At 46.4% G+C, this 16,689-nt stretch overlaps 2 protein-coding genes across 8 annotated transcripts in view; one reads left to right on the plus strand and one right to left on the minus strand.

The window, feature by feature from the left end:
- The first annotated feature begins 2,841 nt into the window (after positions 1 to 2,841).
- LOC120827303 (cysteine/serine-rich nuclear protein 3) lies at positions 2,842 to 7,578 on the plus strand. Of its 2 annotated transcripts, none has more exons than XM_040190130.2 (5): positions 2,842 to 3,028; positions 4,128 to 4,298; positions 4,945 to 5,201; positions 5,329 to 5,640; positions 6,235 to 7,578. In XM_040190130.2, exons 1-5 carry the CDS (start codon positions 2,977 to 2,979, stop codon positions 7,177 to 7,179), a joined length of 1,737 nt encoding a protein of 578 aa, XP_040046064.2. In that variant the 5' UTR covers positions 2,842 to 2,976; the 3' UTR covers positions 7,180 to 7,578. The 2 variants fall into 2 exon arrangements, with proteins under 2 accessions (XP_040046064.2, XP_040046073.2); XM_040190139.2 differs by having other exon boundaries at positions 5,329 to 5,625.
- A 3,365-nt stretch (positions 7,579 to 10,943) lies between these two features.
- The window catches only part of LOC120827821 (sodium channel protein type 2 subunit alpha), a 28,756-nt gene continuing 23,010 nt past the window's right edge, over positions 10,944 to 16,689 (minus strand). For all 6 annotated transcript variants that reach the window (XM_078102176.1, XM_078102178.1, XM_078102174.1 and 3 more), the window contains 3 exons: positions 14,808 to 14,912; positions 14,451 to 14,721; positions 10,944 to 14,356 (listed from right to left, as the gene is read on the minus strand). In XM_078102176.1, the coding sequence (XP_077958302.1) occupies positions 13,173 to 14,356; positions 14,451 to 14,721; positions 14,808 to 14,912 (1,560 nt within the window). In that variant the 3' untranslated portion in view covers positions 10,944 to 13,172. The remainder of the gene's footprint in view (positions 14,357 to 14,450; positions 14,722 to 14,807; positions 14,913 to 16,689) is intronic.

Below are 16,689 nucleotides of genomic sequence, written 5' to 3' on the forward strand. Positions count from 1 at the left end.
GATGAAAAATGTTGCCCTCGTGGTCAAGGACACCACTCCCAGGTGGTTTTCCTCTGACAGCTTTGGTACGTTTTAATTAGCATTTCTCTAATAAATGAAGCCCCTCATGCAAAGGGAGAGAGAGAGAGAGAGAGAGAGAGAGAGAGAGAAGGGGGAGAATAATCAGTTGTTGCGGATCTTAGCAATAATGTTCCATCTGGCAGATGTGTTTCAAACCAGCACAATGTGGACTCGCCTCTGATTACCACGCGAGGCTATAACAATTAGGTGTATTATGAATGTTTGCTTAACTGTTAACTCCCTAAAATGAAAGAGCAATGTGATGTGTTTCTCGTTGGTCACAAAGCCGTAAACCTCAGTGAAGAACTCAGTCCAGGCTCATATGTCCTGCAATAGAAAAATAAAATAAAATGATCATTTTCTGTAACACACAAACTGTCTGCCTCTCTCTCTCTCTGCGTACAGTACACTGCACCACCTCAAGGCTAAGCCTCTTGGTAGCTTCATTTTTTTATATTTTTCAGCCAAGCTCGGCTCTAATGGGAAGATGGAACATTCAGGGTCTAGCTATTACTATAGCAACAATGTTTGGGGCTTTTGGGCGTGGGGTGGGCTGGTTGATCACATCGTTTTGGATAGAACGTCATATTCATAGCAACCTTCCAAAGCGCGAGGTACATAACGAGTGCTCCAGTTCTTATAGTATATATATATATATATATATATATATATATATATATATATATATATATATATATATTATTTGCATTCTGAGCAGTGGGAACCTTGTAGCTGGGTCCAATGTGGAGGGCACATACACAAATACTGAGAGATGTTACAGCTACAAGCTCTTCTCTTCCTAAACTACATTCTTACTTTACATCAAAACTACCTGGGAAAGGTTTAATAAAATGTTTCACCATTTAAGTTAGTAACTTGAATTAAAACAAAAATGTGTCTCATAGGACATTCAAAGTTGGGGGGGGCATAACACGTTAACATGACAACACCATAAAATGTTGTGGACCATTTACTGAAACTTGATTTGAACGTCTTCCAGGCTCCTCATGAGTTTATTTCACACCAGCTTCAAGTAGTAATATACATTATTTGCTTGCATACCTCTGCCTTTCAATCTTTCATGTGATTTCATGTTGCATCTTTAACACTCAATGTTTTTGTATGAATTGAATATGCCATGATTAAAGCACATGTGCCGTCTTCTTGTTGACCTTTATTTGTATGTCTAAGGCTTCCAGTGGGTGTCCGTGTGGTCATTTTCATCTCTCACCGTAGAAAAATGGCTCTGGAACAACACGAGCTGCGATGAATGATAACCGTGTGTTGTGTTGATTGCGACAGTCACAGCTGGTCCATTTGTCTTGTGCGTGTCCTGCTTCCCGTTGTGACGTTTAATCGACATTTGTCTGTAGGAAAAAGAACGGAAGGTCAATGAGTGTGTCCTGAAAGAGTGTGTCCTAAAGGAGTGAGTCCTGAAAGAGTGAGTTCTAAAGGAGCGTGTCCTGAAAGAGTGTGTCCTAAGGGAGTGGGTCCTAAAGGAGTGAGTCCTAAGGGAGTGAGTCCTAATGGAGTGTGTCCTGAAAGAGTGGGTCCTGAGGGAGTGGGTCCTGAAAGAGTGAGTTCTAAAGGAGCGTGTCCTGAAAGAGTGTGTCCTAAGGGAGTGGGTCCTAAAGGAGTGAGTCCTAAGGGAGTGAGTCCTAATGGAGTGTGTCCTGAAAGAGTGGGTCCTAAGGGAGTGGGTCCTAAAGGAGTGAGTCCTAAGGGAGTGAGTCCTAACGGAGTGAGTCCTGAAAGAGTGTGTCCTAAAGGAGTGTGTCCTGAAAGAGTGTGTCCTAAAGGAGTGTGTCCAAAAGGAGTGAGTCCTAAGGGAGTGTGTCCTAAAGGAGTGAGTCCTAAGGGAGCGTGTCCTAAAGGAGTGAGTCCTAAGGGAGCGTGTCCTGAAAGAGTGAGTCCTAAGGGAGCGTGTCCTGAAGGAGTGAGTCCTAAGGGAGTGTGTCCTAGGAGTGTGAGGGTGTGCTAAAGGAGTGAGTCCTAAAGGAGGAGTGCGTCCTAAGGGAGTGTGTGCTGAAGGAGTGAGTCTTAGAGGAGTGAGTCCTAAAGGAGGAGTGCGTCCTAAGGGAGCGTGCCCTGAAGGAGTGAGTCCTAAAGGAGTGTGTCCTAGGAGTGTGAGGGTGTGCTAAAGGAGTGAGTCCTAAAGGAGGAGTGCGTCCTAAGGGAGTGTGTGCTGAAGGAGTGAGTCTTAGAGGAGTGAGTCCTAAAGGAGGAGTGCGTCCTAAGGGAGCGTGCCCTGAAGGAGTGAGTCCTAAAGGAGTGTGTCCTAGGAGTGTGAGGGTGTGCTAAAGGAGTGAATCCTAAAGAAGGAGTACGTCCTAAGGGAGCGTGTGCTGAAGGAGCGTGTCCTAAAGGAGTGTGTCCTAGGAGTGTGAATGTGTCCTAAGGCAGTGTGACCTAAACACACGGTCAGTGTGAAACACTTGTCTTGTTTGCTTGGATTAATAAGGCAACACAAGCACTTAATTAGACTTAGGTAATACCATTACTGGTTTAGATTTAACCAAAACTCCTGCTTACGGTTTAGCCAACAAGAAATGAATATTATTTAGGTGAAATACTGTATAGCGGAGAAAAACTAAGATGACATGTTTAGATGTAATTATAGGAAATGCTGCCAACACATTAGTGTTAACAATTCTCCTGAAGACGGTGGGGCCGCCACGATGCACCACCACCCCCCCCCCCCCCACCCGCCTCCCCTCTCTCTCTTGCTTCACCACAGTCAAGCTCCAGCGGCAGCGTCGAGCTAACAGTCTTTGTGAGGACAGAGAGAGAGAGAGAGAGAGAGAGAGAGAGAGAGAGAGAGAGAGAGGGGGGGAGGGAGAGAGAGGCGGGCATCATGGCAGCGCTCGCTGCATCATCACGACACATGTTTGGCTGCTGTTGGCGAAGCAGCGAGTGATGCGCAGGAGAGACTCGAGGACTTCCTGGAAACCAAAAGGCGAGGAAACAGGTCAGTGGCGGTCAGACAGGCTCACAGGAACCTTCTCTCCTCTCCTCTCCTCTCCTCTCCTCTCCTCTCTCCTCTCTCCTCCTGCGTGCAGCAGCGCAGGTGCTGCGGGACTCCGTCACGGGTACCGGCTTGATGCCGGTGCGCATTTGTCAATAAGAATTCCCCTGTCGGGTTTGTTTTGCACGGGGACTCGCAGGTTTACGCGTGTGCGAGTGTCCGGAGGCATGGGCAGCACGGGGGGGGGGGGGGGGGGGGGGGTGGGCGGGGGGCTCTCATGGATCCGAGGTAAAAAAATAACTGCAGCAGACTGCCATCAAATAGATAGAGAGATGTTACTTTGCACAATGTTGGCAGTTAATTGCGCCTCACAAGCTGTAAGCTGGAGTCCTGCTTGGTTAGAGAGTAACTGGAAGGGAACTAACAATTCAAAAAGCATGAGGTTCCGCCTGTAATACTAGTATTGGAGTGAGAGGAAGGAGACAAAGCCTCAGAGAGGAGAAGCTTGGCCCAGTATTCAGCTCTGCTGCATGTGATGTAATCCTCCACTGGTCCAAGCACTCAGCTCAACAGTTATTTTTATTTGTACAAATTTGAAATTGACAACAAAGTGCAAAGAGCATACCATGTGTGCAGATCATATCTTATCAGAAATGTTGTCCGACACTCACAATAAGAGCAACCGATGGATAATATTGGTTAATTTAATCCCAATTTAATAATAATTACGAGTGTAACATTTTGTTTTGACTCCAGTCTTCCGCTTTCACAAAGTTTTATATGTATGGTGTGGTGCCAACTTTTGCACAAGACATACTCAACTAATTAAAAAAAAACAGATTTGTTGAGCTATTTACTAAGCTACAGTCATTACTTTATTGTAGAACTTTGTTATGTTCGACTTTGTGTTCACAGCAGTACAAAAAAATACGCCATTGATAATGTCAACTCCTTAAATACATAAAAGAGCTCTTTTAGCTCTGTTTTTGTTCTCCACCAGCTCCTATTATTAACTTTTTAACTTGTTCAGGTTGTTGCTATCATTAGTGTCATCAATACTCTGGCTTACATACACCTGTGGTGACCCATGAACTTTGTACAGGTGCGACCAGTGAGAGGAGCCTCAAGATGAGTGGGATCCTGAAGAGGAAGCTGGAGGAGGCCCCGCCCCCTTACCTGTCCCTGCCGGGCTCCGACGACGACGTTTCCTGCAGCGACAGCGGCAACAGCAGCGATAGTCTCAACCACGCCGTCCCCTCAGGGCTGCTGGACTGTAAGACCACATTGTTACCACAAGCTCGTGTGTTTTTGGTGCAATAGATTGGGATCATTTAAGATTTAAAAAATATATATTGTTGGCGGCAATTCCAGATCCCCACCTCCTCACGTGTGGTGTCCCGCAGAATCTGTTTTGGGACCACTTTATTTTTTGATATACAACATATACATATATTATGGCAGCGTACGTTCCCATACAATGCAACTGTATTGTGAATTATGTGGGAAAGCACTTTGTTGAGGATTGTGTTTGCTTTTAACGTGTAACGAATAAGTAAAAAAGTCCACGTTACTGGTGGATTGGTCAAAAAACACTTTCGCCCAGGAAACTGAAGCGTATCTTAATTGTGCACCAAGTACTTCTGAATTCTGCCTGAACATAAGCAAGTGCCTTTGTTGCCTGAACATAACAAAGTACTTTCAATGCCTAAATATAGCCCGAAACTTTTGCCTGAATATAACAAGCACTTTTCTAACCCTAAATAATTAGTTTTGCAGTTTAGCTGCAGCTGTTATCTAGGGAGAATGCATGTCCATAAAAGAATAAATTAGTGAGGTGACACGTATTAGTGAAGATTCAAGGGATTTCACATTAAGTCATGTTGTTTTTTTCCCCATATGTTTCCTCATACGTGCCTCAGCTACTCTCCAGCAGCAGTCCAAGAGACTGCGGGGCCGCAACGTGCACTTTGAGAGCGTGACCGTGTACTACTTCAACCGCCGGCAGGGCTTCACCACAGTGCCCACGCAGGGCGGCAGCACCTTGGGGATGTCGCCGCGTCACAGCGGGGTGAGGCGCTTCACCCTGCGGGAGTTTGCCATGGAGCAGAAACGGAGCCACCGCATTATGTTGAGGGATCATCTCAAAGAAGAGAAGCTCAACGCCATCAAACTCAAAGTCAGTGGCACAACGCAGTGAAGCCTTATTTCGCACGTCGATTAAAAAGCCTGTGCTCGCGGGTTTTTGGGGAAGGGATTGGTTTTGCGTACACGTTTGGTCCAAACATACTTTTTCTGTCCCCCAGCTGACCAAAAATGGCACAGTGCCATCTGTGGAGGCGGACACCCTGACCCTGGACGACATATCCGAAGACGACCTGGACGTGGACAACACCGAGGTGGACGACTACTTCTTCCTCCAGCCTCTGACTACCAGGAGGCGCCGGGCCCTGCTGCGCTCCTCGGGGGTCCGACGCCTCGACGTGGAGGAGAAGCACGATCTGCGTGCCCTCCGCGTGTCCCGAGAGGAGTGTGGGTGCCGTTGCCGGGGGACATGCGACCCGGAGACCTGTGCTTGCAGCCTGGCCGGCATTAAGTGCCAGGTAAATGGAACTGTGGTGAGGCCCATCTATAATACTAAAGTGTTGTTCATTTCCAACTGAAAGCAGTACACATATCTCTATACACACAGACACATATATATATATATGTATATATATATTAGTAGTTTAATTAGTCCTTAGTTATCTTCAAAACAACCGAAGGTTTTTCTCATTTCTTTTCACTATGCCGTATTTGTGTTCAGAATTCAATCATTCTTTAAGGCTTTTAAGAATACAGTTATTAGGTCTGTCTAAAATTTCCTTCTTGTGCCGTAGTGCCCCCACTCTGAAATCTCACATGTACGACACTTGACTTTTGAAAACCTGATATTTTAAAGGGTTAAGTCTCGGAGAAAAAGCAACCTTCTTTTAGGAAGACATATTGTACAAGGTCTGAGAGGATTTGCACGACCAAATAATGATAAGCCTTGACAATTTAGAAGATAACTTAAGTTCTACTGCATTAAGGTGTGTAATTATATACACCCACAGTGGATTCTGCAGCATTTCAACAAGCATGACCGGCTATGACTGGCAGCTGAATTCACCTTTTTCGGTCACTGCTGCTCTACACTGTTGGGTCTTTTTCTTTTTCTTTCCTGTCCTCAGGTGGACCGCATGTCCTTCCCTTGTGGCTGCACCAGAGACGGGTGTAGCAACAACACGGGGCGGCTGGAGTTCAACCCGGTCCGGGTGCGCACCCACTTCCTGCACACCATCATGAAGCTGGAACTGGAGAAGAGCCGCGAGGAGCAGCAGCAGCAGCAGCATCATCAGGGGCAGCAGCAGACGGAGCCGCAGCTTGTAACCAATGGCAACGGTTACCATGGCGACTCCTCCTTGGTCCAGCAGCAGCAGCCGAACCTGCAGTTCCCATTGATGAGTGCTACGACGCACATTCCCATCATGCACCTCCAGAACACAGGCGAGTCGGCTCCACATCTAGCCGAAGAGGAGGAGGAGGAGGAGGAGGAGGAAGAGGAGGAGGAAGATGAAGAGGATGATGAGGCTTATGAGGACGACGAGGACGGCAGCAGCGTTTGCAGCGGGCTTTCGGACTGCAGCACCCACAGCTTGGGAACGATCGACCCCGAGGACGTCGAGGAGGACGAGGAGGACGATGACGAGGAGGACGACGACGACGACGAAGACGAAGAGGAAGACTGGGATTGCACGTTGCACGGAACGAGTCCTCCGCCCTACTCTGTACCGCTTCCCTCTGTGCTCAGTTACTCCAACGTGAGCCTCGGCCACCCCTTCCACAACACTCCCCCCATGCAGCATTACCAGATAGACAGTGCGGTAAACGGCACTCCTGCTTTCCTCAGTAAAAGTGTCCCCATCGCCCCCCCAACACTCCCCACAGTAGAGGCAGCATTAGAGTCTGAGATAAACCCAAAACTCCATCGCCAGACAGAGCAGCAGAGCCATTTCCCCGAGCCCCCCAGTCCCCAGACGCCCCAGACTGGCTCACAAGTGGACGCCTACGTCAGCCACCCCGCCCCCGCCGGAGCGCTCTCGGTTCCCCACCTAGAACAATCCGGACCGCCATGACTCACAGGCCGAGGCTCCGGCGGGGGGGCGGGGGGGGAGAGGAAGGAGCCGGTGAAGGAGCAACCAGGACTGCAGAGGCAAGGAGACACCGACCAGATCATAGACATGTCCCGCTCAGGCAGCACCTGAATGAAAGGCTTCGGAGTGGGAGGGGGGGGGGGGGTCATGTCTGGAAGTCTTTGATTCAAAAACCGCGTCCCCAAAACCATCAGTTTGATTTATTCTCTATAAGTGCACTTCCAAAGAGGGAATGAGTCATGCAGACTTTGCAACGGAAGGCTCGAAGGAGGTCTATCTAATCCAAGTTCAGTTTGTCTCCTTTTTAAGATTGTTGGTTGAATAAAATTAAAGATGTTCATTGACAAAGCTCAATAAAACAGTGTTTCTGTGCTGCACTCGTAACTATGTGGAGCATCATTTGTGCTTTGACCATTCCGGCATGTCTCCTGACTGGCATCTATAACAAACCAAGATTTCGAGGTGCTTGTACTCCTTCATTATTTCCCACTGTGTTGGTGTCTCATGGTTGCTGCTGATGGTTCTTAAATGCCTGTCTGTGTAGCATGTGCAGTTTACTTGACATGTTTCCACGCATACTGTGAAAGGATAAACAACCTTTGGCAAAACACCAAGGCCTTCATATGAGTTACTAGCATCACAAATGCTTGAGCATCTCAGAAGCGAGCCATTGGGCGATGTTTCCCACCAGATGTATTTTAATAATGTCGTACATTCCTTACTGAAGCTTTTAAACGCGTTAATGTCACTATTGGATCACTTGACTACATGTTGAAGTAGCAACTTAGTGACGAACCCCAAAACAATTGTGACGGATTCCGCAGCTCCCCTAAGCTCCGCGGAGCACTTTAGCGTCCCTCAACTCATTATTTTGGTTCCTGGTTCGCTCTCACGGCTTAATTTCATGCCGGATCAACCAATTTTCCCGATAAATCTCATTATATGCCAACTGCCACCGGGCCGTCACCAACCAGCTAGCAAGCCTTCACTGTTTGAAAAAGGGCAGTTTCCAGGAAGTGGCTACAACTACAAACATTTTAAGCTTTGTGGTGGTGACTTGAAGTCATGTGACCGTCGTGTAGCTCGTTTATAGCGTGACCGTAGCTTCTTACTTACTGTACTTGGGTATCAAACAATTCACAACACCGGTGTTCATGTTGACCTCTGTAGCTGGGACACGTGATCCGGGCTAAGCGGCAAATGCTAAGCTAAGGCAGCTCGCGACCTATAACATCATAACGTTTGCATTTGCGTGGTGAGCGATTAGCCGTCAGCTCATGGCACCGCTGAAGACATGTTTTTACCTGCTCGTATGTAATCAAACTGTAATTTGAACACGCTGCGAACAAAGCATCCCGCCTGGAATCAACAATATACTATTGCTGAGTATTGCTAATATACTAAGTAAAAATATACTAGTGAATCCAATTCTTCTTAGTATAAGTGGCCTAAATACTTGTCTCTGCATGTTATTTATCCTTTTACAGTTTTCAGAGAAATTAAGGCTTTTGTCGAGGTAACTAACGTCTCTCAAACTATCAATACTGGGTCCAAAAATATGTCATGTTCTTTTTAAAGCAAGTGTACATTTTTATGAGTGTGAATAAAAAAACTTTTTAAAGGTTAATTTGTTAACTTTTTCCACTTTTTCTTAACCCAATGAAAGCGGAGACACTCACAGCCAGAGTAATCTGTTTCTCTACCAGCAGAGGGCAGCTGTTGCCTAACAACCGAGTCTGGTTTGCTCGTCACTGACATCCTCCAACATGACGAAGGGGTTAAACCTCATTATTTTTGTATGACGTCAGCAGATGTGTTGATTGCATGTTTCCTGCCTCAAGGCAATCTGTAGTTTTTCCCCACAAGTCCATCTTTTAAGAACACTCAGATGTCACACCTGTTGATCTGCTGTTATCTGTGGGGCTGATGTGCCCCCCTCATCCGATTCTCATTTACACGCTCCCACCGGTTCTTCCTGTTGACTTTAAGCTTGTTGCCTCTAGAAAGCACTGCTGAGTAAACAACACCGTCTTTGTGGAGCCGCTGTTGTGTTCTAACCTTGTTGGCCGGCCTATTGTATGTATAGAAATACAAATCCATGGCATTTGTTGCATAAACACACACAACTGCAGCAGGTGCTGGGTACAATTGAGACCGAGTGTGCATCCCGAAGTGGCCCTCAGACCACAAAGGCCCCGCTCATTGGATCCCGATGTGGATCACAAGGTCATCGCATGACTGCTTCCTTTGCTCAGATAATCAAAACGGACCAGCGTTGGCGCAGGGAGGGGCAGGGTGGGAGAGCACAATTTTCATAGCCTGCAAGGAATTGTGGGTAAGCGAGCTCGCCGGTGATCAATCACAGGCCGGGCGCTGTAATGTTTGGTTGCCAGGCAACAGGAGGGGAGAAGCTGGAGCAGCAGAGCTTTGCTGCTAGGTGGGGGTGGTCTGGGCTTTTCACCTCCTCCTCCTCCCTCTGCGTGTCTGTCTGGCTCTTGTGGGATGAAAACGCGCACATTCAAGGTGTGAAACACTAAAGATGTCTGACACTGAATGCATCGTTTAAAATGCACCTTTAAAGGAGACACAGTTTGTTCCTCAGACATATTTCCCCCATTCCGTCCAGCACACTGATACAACTCTAAACTTAAAATTGTCTGATTTCTAAAAATAGAAAACTGCACTTGGGCTTAGTTTACTATTTGACAAAATCAAAACAAATATAACTCAAGGTCCATTTACTATTCCACTCCCTGGGCTTAAAGTTGCACCACACGGCCTTCATCAGCGAATGAAGATCAGTCTCTCCGGTCGCCAACATCAGTTTCTGATGCTTGATTGTCACTTTTATATGTGGGATGACAAAAGGGGTTCAGCTACAGCAACGCTACGCCCCGAAAGAAATCTAGACCTTGAGTTGAAATCTTTTCATTTTATTTTACGAGGTGAAGAATTAACGCTGAAAGCTCAAACTGAGTAGTAAAAAAAACTCTCATTACATTTGTCAAAAATATACATATATGAAAGGTGACCTCTGCATTTCACCCATGCTAATCAAACCGCCAACTTTAAGAACATCCCTCTCTACCCACCGACTCCACCACACGAAACACATTGTATTTATAACACTCTCCCACAAAGTTAGCTGGGATTGACTCCAGCTGCATGAATGGATGTTTTATAACAACGATTTCTATATCTGCAATTGGGTTTTATTAAATATTACGGACATTCTATACTTGGGAATGAACTAATTAGTTGACATATGAATGTATTTATGAATGAAGATTTTTGCCTTTACCATTTCTAATATTGTATTGTGTTTTGATTAAATCCCACCTCCCCCTCTGGCCCTGTTGTCTCTGTTGTCCCTGTTGAGAATGTCGCTGTAGATTCAACACACATCCTCAGACTGAAAGCAGAGCTTCGTCCGAATACGCCGAGCCGCTCGCCTCCTCCAGCACACGACTTCTCGTCTCACAATGAATGCTGCTTTTCTTCATTACTCTGGAAACCTCGATTTTTGTATTGTTAGTTGTCGCATCTTGGATTAGAACAAGCAATCAATAGAAGTCACATTTTTGGCAAGTTGATGACATCGACGACCGTGACAGATGTTTGAACCACACGGAGGATCCTGTTCATGTTCAGGGTCACAGTTGGGGTCACAGACGAAAGAGCGCAGGTCACAGAAGAGGCCTCAGCGAGCCTTGGAGAGCGCTGGGCGGGAAAAAATCAACAGGTACTTACAAAAAATATGTCCTTTATTCTTTTGGCTTTGAAATGATGTTCACTAAAACACTACAAGCGCAATGAGAGATGGCTACTGGTTGCTTCATGGTTTATCTACATGTGGGGACCAGACACGTGTTTGTAATGTGTTACAGTACAAAAGGAATAAAAAATTGAAAATCAAATCCGAAGACATAAAAATGTTAAATGTTATTCATGATCGGTCACAAAAACGCAAGCTCACATTGAGAAACAGACACATAGATTCTCCCTTACACACACACACACACACACAGACACACACGTCCACACACACGTGTACAAATTGTGACATAGAAGCAGGATAAAAAGTGCTCTTACATTAAAAGTAAGTGTGATGCATACTGTGGTCTCAAATAGCTGGATTATGTAGAAACCAGTAGATTAAAACCACTCGCTTCTCAATTTACGACGACACGAAGGCCGTTCCACCGCGCGCTTCATTGGTAAGCGTGAGAGATACACAGATTTTCTTTATGATTCAGGACTTTCCTTCACAACAGCTCTGGGAGGATGGTGGGCGAATGCTTTGGAGGAGGCACGTTAGATTCGAGCGGCTAGAGAGGTGGTGCATTGGGATGAGACTTGGGTCACTAAATTAGCTATAAATTAGCTAACAGCGAGGTTTAGCGTGTTGGCGAGGACGTCAGCTAGCCTGGCTCGCTCCAGCTAGCCTTTAAGGAAAAAAATATAAACGTGTTTGTGAGTCTGTTTGACCCCGTTGACTTATTTAACTGTAGTTTAAGTACGTAACTTACCAGCAATTTGAAAGTACATAACAAATAAGAGTTATTTAACCTCGAGATCCATGGTTATTCAACCCAAACCCCAACCGCTTCTTCTTTTTGTGTAATAAACCTACGTTGGACGTGTATTCTGACAGGAGACCGTGTCCATGTAATGGATGTAAAAGACGTAACGAGCGGACCGAAGCTCGGTTTAGTGATGTCATCACTTATTTAGCGCGAGGTAACGAGGGGCTTTTCATTCAAAGACAAAAAGCCAATAACTTGAATTAAGAAGCAAAAGAGGAATGAATTTTTACTTTAAATGTCACATTAATTAAGAGACGACCAATTGTTGCTATAAAATGCTTTAAAAGCTAAGAGATCTTTACAATCTGCATTTAGGTAAATATTTTGCACGTCAAAACTTGATTACAAGGTATTCAACTTTTTTTTTTTAAACAAGCATGTCCATTAAAAATCCGACGTGACGTATGAGCTTCATTACATTTCCGCCTGAGCAGCTCCATGTTGTTTTTCCCGGCAACACTTTCTTCCCCTTCTTCTGCGCTGAATCTTTGGTCCGTGCGCACCTTGTTGTTTTTGGAGAATATCGTCACGTCAACTCCGTGCACGCTCAAAGCTCCAGATACGACTTGTTGATTAGTGAGCCTCGGTGGGGGGGGGGGGTCAGGCTAGCTGTGCCGCTGCTTTCCGTCTTTGCTAGAGGGGCGAGCGCCATGTTTAAAAGAATGATCTTCTCATCTAAAACAGCAACTAAGAACATTCCCCAAAATGTCAACAATTTCATTAAATGTCTCATTCTTTGCATACATTCAGCTTCTCTGTAATCAGAAACGTGTGTTTCCATTGGAATGGGAGGGCGTGTGGGGGGGGGGCAGAAGCACAATACAGAGTTCAACAATTGTTGAGGTTTCCAGCATTGACTTTGTCTGCCCTTGGTGATTTTACAACAGTGAAAGCAGTGGACACGTTTTCACAAAAAACACACAAAAAAAGTATAAAACATTCTTTCTCGTAAAAAAAAAAGAAAAAGAAAAGAAACCGGAAAAAACGAGCAAAAAAAAAACCGTGAATAAAAACGCAGAGTACTTGTTTAGTGATACAGCGATTGTTAAATTCAAGACACTGGATTTATATTAGTAGCAGCAGCAGCACTAGCTACAGACGACTTAATGATACACTCAAGTGTGTCAGTAACAACAACCAAGAGGAAAATCACAAGCGCATTGTGCAGAGAGGCTCACCTCCGGCAGTGTTTTGTCTCTGAGAAGACCCCCACGTATTCACACAGGACAAAAGCACGCTCGCGCGTCACGCCCACCTGACGTGGCGCTCTTCAAAAGCCAGGCGTACATCTACACACCCCCTTCAGAAGCTGTAAACAAGTTTCCCCTCGCGTCTCTGATGCAATATTTGATTTTTTTTTTTTTTTTGTACCTATGTTGTTTAAAAGTCTTATTTCTTTCTGTCTCTACCTTTGTTTTCTTTTTCCCTGTTTTCCTTCTCGTATTTGTCATTGTACGATTTTGTCACGCTGTTGTAGGACGGCGGCGAGGCCGTCGAGGGTGTCATGTCCGTTTTCTCAGAGGTGGAGTTTTCGGGGAACTTTCCGATGACCATCACGTCCTTGTCGGGGTCGTGGATGCCCTCCTTCAGCCGCTCCTTGTAGAGGGCGGAGGCCTTCTTCATGGCCAGGCGGATCTTGTAGCGCCGGAAGGCTCGCTGGATAATCACGGCCGCCATGTCCTCCTGTTTGCGCCGCAGGGTGGTGGTGATGGGCTCGTAGGACACCTTCGACGGGTTAGAGGCCATGAAGCGGTCCTCCATTTGCCCGCGCAGCACGTCCATCTCGCCGCTCTCGCCGAGCACCCGCTTGGTGAAGGCAAACAGGATGTCGAGGCAGTGGATGCGCTCGCCGCTCACCATCGGCAGGTCCATGGAGATCAGGTGGAGCATGTTGGGCTTGGCCATGCGCAGCGGCGGGTCCAGGGCGTCGGCAAAGTCAGAGAGCTTGCTATACTCCATGAACTGCGTGGCGTCGGGGTCGAAGCGTTCCCACACCTCGTAGAACATCTCAAAGTCGTCCTCACTCAGCGGCTCGGCGCTCTCCTCCGTGGCCACGCTGAAGTTCTCCAGGATGACGGCGATATACATGTTGACCACGATCAAGAAGCAGATGATGATGTAGCTGACGAAGAAGAAGATGGCAACCGAAGGGTTGCCGCAGTTGCCCGTGTGGTTGTTGCCCGGGTGCTCCATCTGGCTGTCGCAGTCGGGCTCCCTCTTGTTGAGGATGGGAGCCATCAGTCCGTCCCACCCGCCCGACGTGGTGATCTGGAACAGGCAGATCATGCTGTTCCCGAACGTCTCGAAGTTGAACATGTCGTCGATGCCCGCCTCGTGCTTGACGTAGGCAAAGTTGGACATGCCGAAGATGGCGTAGATGAACATGACGAGGAAGAGGAGCAGGCCAATGTTGAACAGAGCGGGCAGTGACATCATCAGGGCGAAGAGGAGCGTCCGGATACCCTTGGCCCCTTTGATGAGTCGGAGGATGCGGCCTATTCGGGCCAGACGGATCACTCGGAACAGCGTCGGGGACACAAAGTACTTTTCGATCACTTCGGATAAAAACATGCCTGCGAAGGAAAAACAAGTAGAAAATGAAACCCTGCAGACCCATTTACAGATAATCCAGTGCAGAAAACCCAAGAACCCAAAGCATCTCCTCACCTACGATGGACAGGATCACCACCACAAAGTCAAATATGTTCCAGCCGATGGTGAAGTAATAGTGACGCAAGGAGATCATCTTGAGCATGCACTCCCCAGTGAAGAGCACGATGAAGACCAGGTTGATCCGGTAGAGGGTGTTGTCCATTTCCTTCGTCTGGTCGTCCGTCTCCACCATCATGGTCACCATGTTGAGGCAGATGAGGATCATGATCACGATGTCGAAGGCCTGCTTTGTGATGCAGTCGAACACGCAGCCTTGGAATGCATTCTGAGAGGACACGGGGGACGAAGACAGGAGTCATTGCACACCTGCGGCTGTTGTCCTTCATTAAATAGAAAAACACGGAGACTTACCGCCGGCCGAGGAATCGGTTTCTGTGGTTTCTTGGAGCCCAGCTTCTTCATGGCGTTGTAGTATTTCTTTTGCTCTTCTGTCATGAAGATGTCCTGACCTCCAAAGTAAAAAGGGAGAGAACAAAAGAACTTGGTTACAACCACATCCAGGAAAGTCACCGTACGTTTGCATGAACAACAGAGCAGCCGTGTGCCGAGCAAATATCAGATATGGTATCAAAGTATTAAAGGACAGGTGCTTGGGTCTGTGATAGACAAAGGAAAGGGTGTCCTTTTGAACAATAGAACATTTATTCACATACAGTTTGTTCAATTCACTGGATTTAGGCTCTCTGGCTTAAGTTAATGGATCAATCAACTGAGAAAAAATTGTTAGCTGTCCAGGGTTCATTTTGTGAACATATCAACAAGGAATATTCCATGTATGTAGTTTAAAAAAAAGAAAACCTTTTTTCTAGTAAGGTGTCTTGTGCTGCCACGTCACAGCACGGTGAGCAGTCAGGAGAAAGTTGATATAATGGTGGGGGAAACACTGGAGAACATTTTATGTTGAACCCCAATAATGAGGTTGTTAAGATAATCAAGAGCAAGCCGTCATTCTTTGCAACTGCCATCAACAGAGGCAACGTCTTTTCAGGAAATGAGAAGTTGTGTTGTTTAAAAAAGCTATTACAAGACTTTAGAGCCTCCTCTGGATTCAAATTGTCAAAAGAATGACCTCCTGATGTACTAACCTTCTAACCACTATTCCTTGAAATCTGCAGAAAACGTCAATGGTGTTGATCGCTATTTCTCGTGAATGATACGTCACTATTTAAACATTGCCGCTGCATGGTATCGTGGGACGGAAACCTTTCCTTTTGTAAAGGACAATTTGAATCCGGCCCAGATGTGTTTTGTATGGTCCACTTGGCTGGTGGGATGGCAACAAAAGACATAAGGAGTAAATAAACCTGTTGGATTTTGTTGTAAACTCGTCTGAATAAAATACCCCCAGTGGTTGCAAACTCCAAGGTCGGCGTCTCTTCAGTGGTTTCTGCCATAACACTGACCAGGTAACAAACAACCAAACATTTTATTACTTATTAGTTTTTAACAACTAAATAAGAAGGGATTTTATTGTGTGAATTGTGCATTTGAATGGGACTGAAATGTGCTATTATTCTTCAATAAAACATCAACGACAACAGGAGGTTGAATAAGTGACCCTGCACTAAATAAAGACCACACAAAAATAGATACAAAATGAACAAGTGATTACTACCAAGAGCCACATGTCCGACCTCATCTCGGGAGAAGGCAGAGCTCCTTGTGAGGAAGCCAGACGCAGGCCAGAGGCGTTCCGGAGGAGCCGCCAGTGCTGTTTATGGAGCTTTTGAAGCTTTATAGTGGGACCGACTTTGTTAACTGGATGTGGTTTATGTTACTTTACCACATCTGTGGATATGGAGGATTTGTTGTCCCTTTGGGTACATTGATTGGTACAAGTGACAGGCTGACGAACGGGCTGATGCCTTTTAGCATGGAGGGAAGAGCTGCCATGATTACTACTATTTGTTTTAAATATATGTATGCAAAAAAAAACACACTTCTGTAATTCATTTCCAGAATAATCGAAATCGTTGTCAGTGTGCTGATTAACCAAAGCAATGAATCCCCCCCCCCCCGATCTCACGGTGTGTCACAAGAGGCACGCATCACACTCTCCACACTCTGCTCACTGAGCGTGTGACGCCCGTCTGGAGGGCTGGACTGGTGTCGACCATCTGCGTGACGCCGCGAGCTGAACACATCGACTGATACTCAAGTTGGGTGCGTCAACTCGGGCCCGCCGGCGTGCGGCAGCCATAGTGCCCCCCCTCCGCCCCCCTCCTCCTTCTCA

The sequence above is a fragment of the Gasterosteus aculeatus genome, chromosome 1 (genome assembly GCF_964276395.1).
Source record: "Gasterosteus aculeatus chromosome 1, fGasAcu3.hap1.1, whole genome shotgun sequence".
NCBI classification, from domain to species: Eukaryota; Metazoa; Chordata; class Actinopteri; order Perciformes; family Gasterosteidae; genus Gasterosteus; species Gasterosteus aculeatus.

Coding starts and splice junctions, on each gene's coding strand:
- LOC120827303 (XM_040190130.2), top strand. CDS start 2,977: ATGCGCAGGAGAGACTCGAGGACTTCCTGGAAACCAAAAGGCGAGGAA. Junction 4,299..4,944: donor CCCCTCAGGGCTGCTGGACT/GTAAGACCACAT, acceptor TACGTGCCTCAG/CTACTCTCCAGCAGCAGTCC. Junction 5,202..5,328: donor TCAACGCCATCAAACTCAAA/GTCAGTGGCACA, acceptor TCTGTCCCCCAG/CTGACCAAAAATGGCACAGT.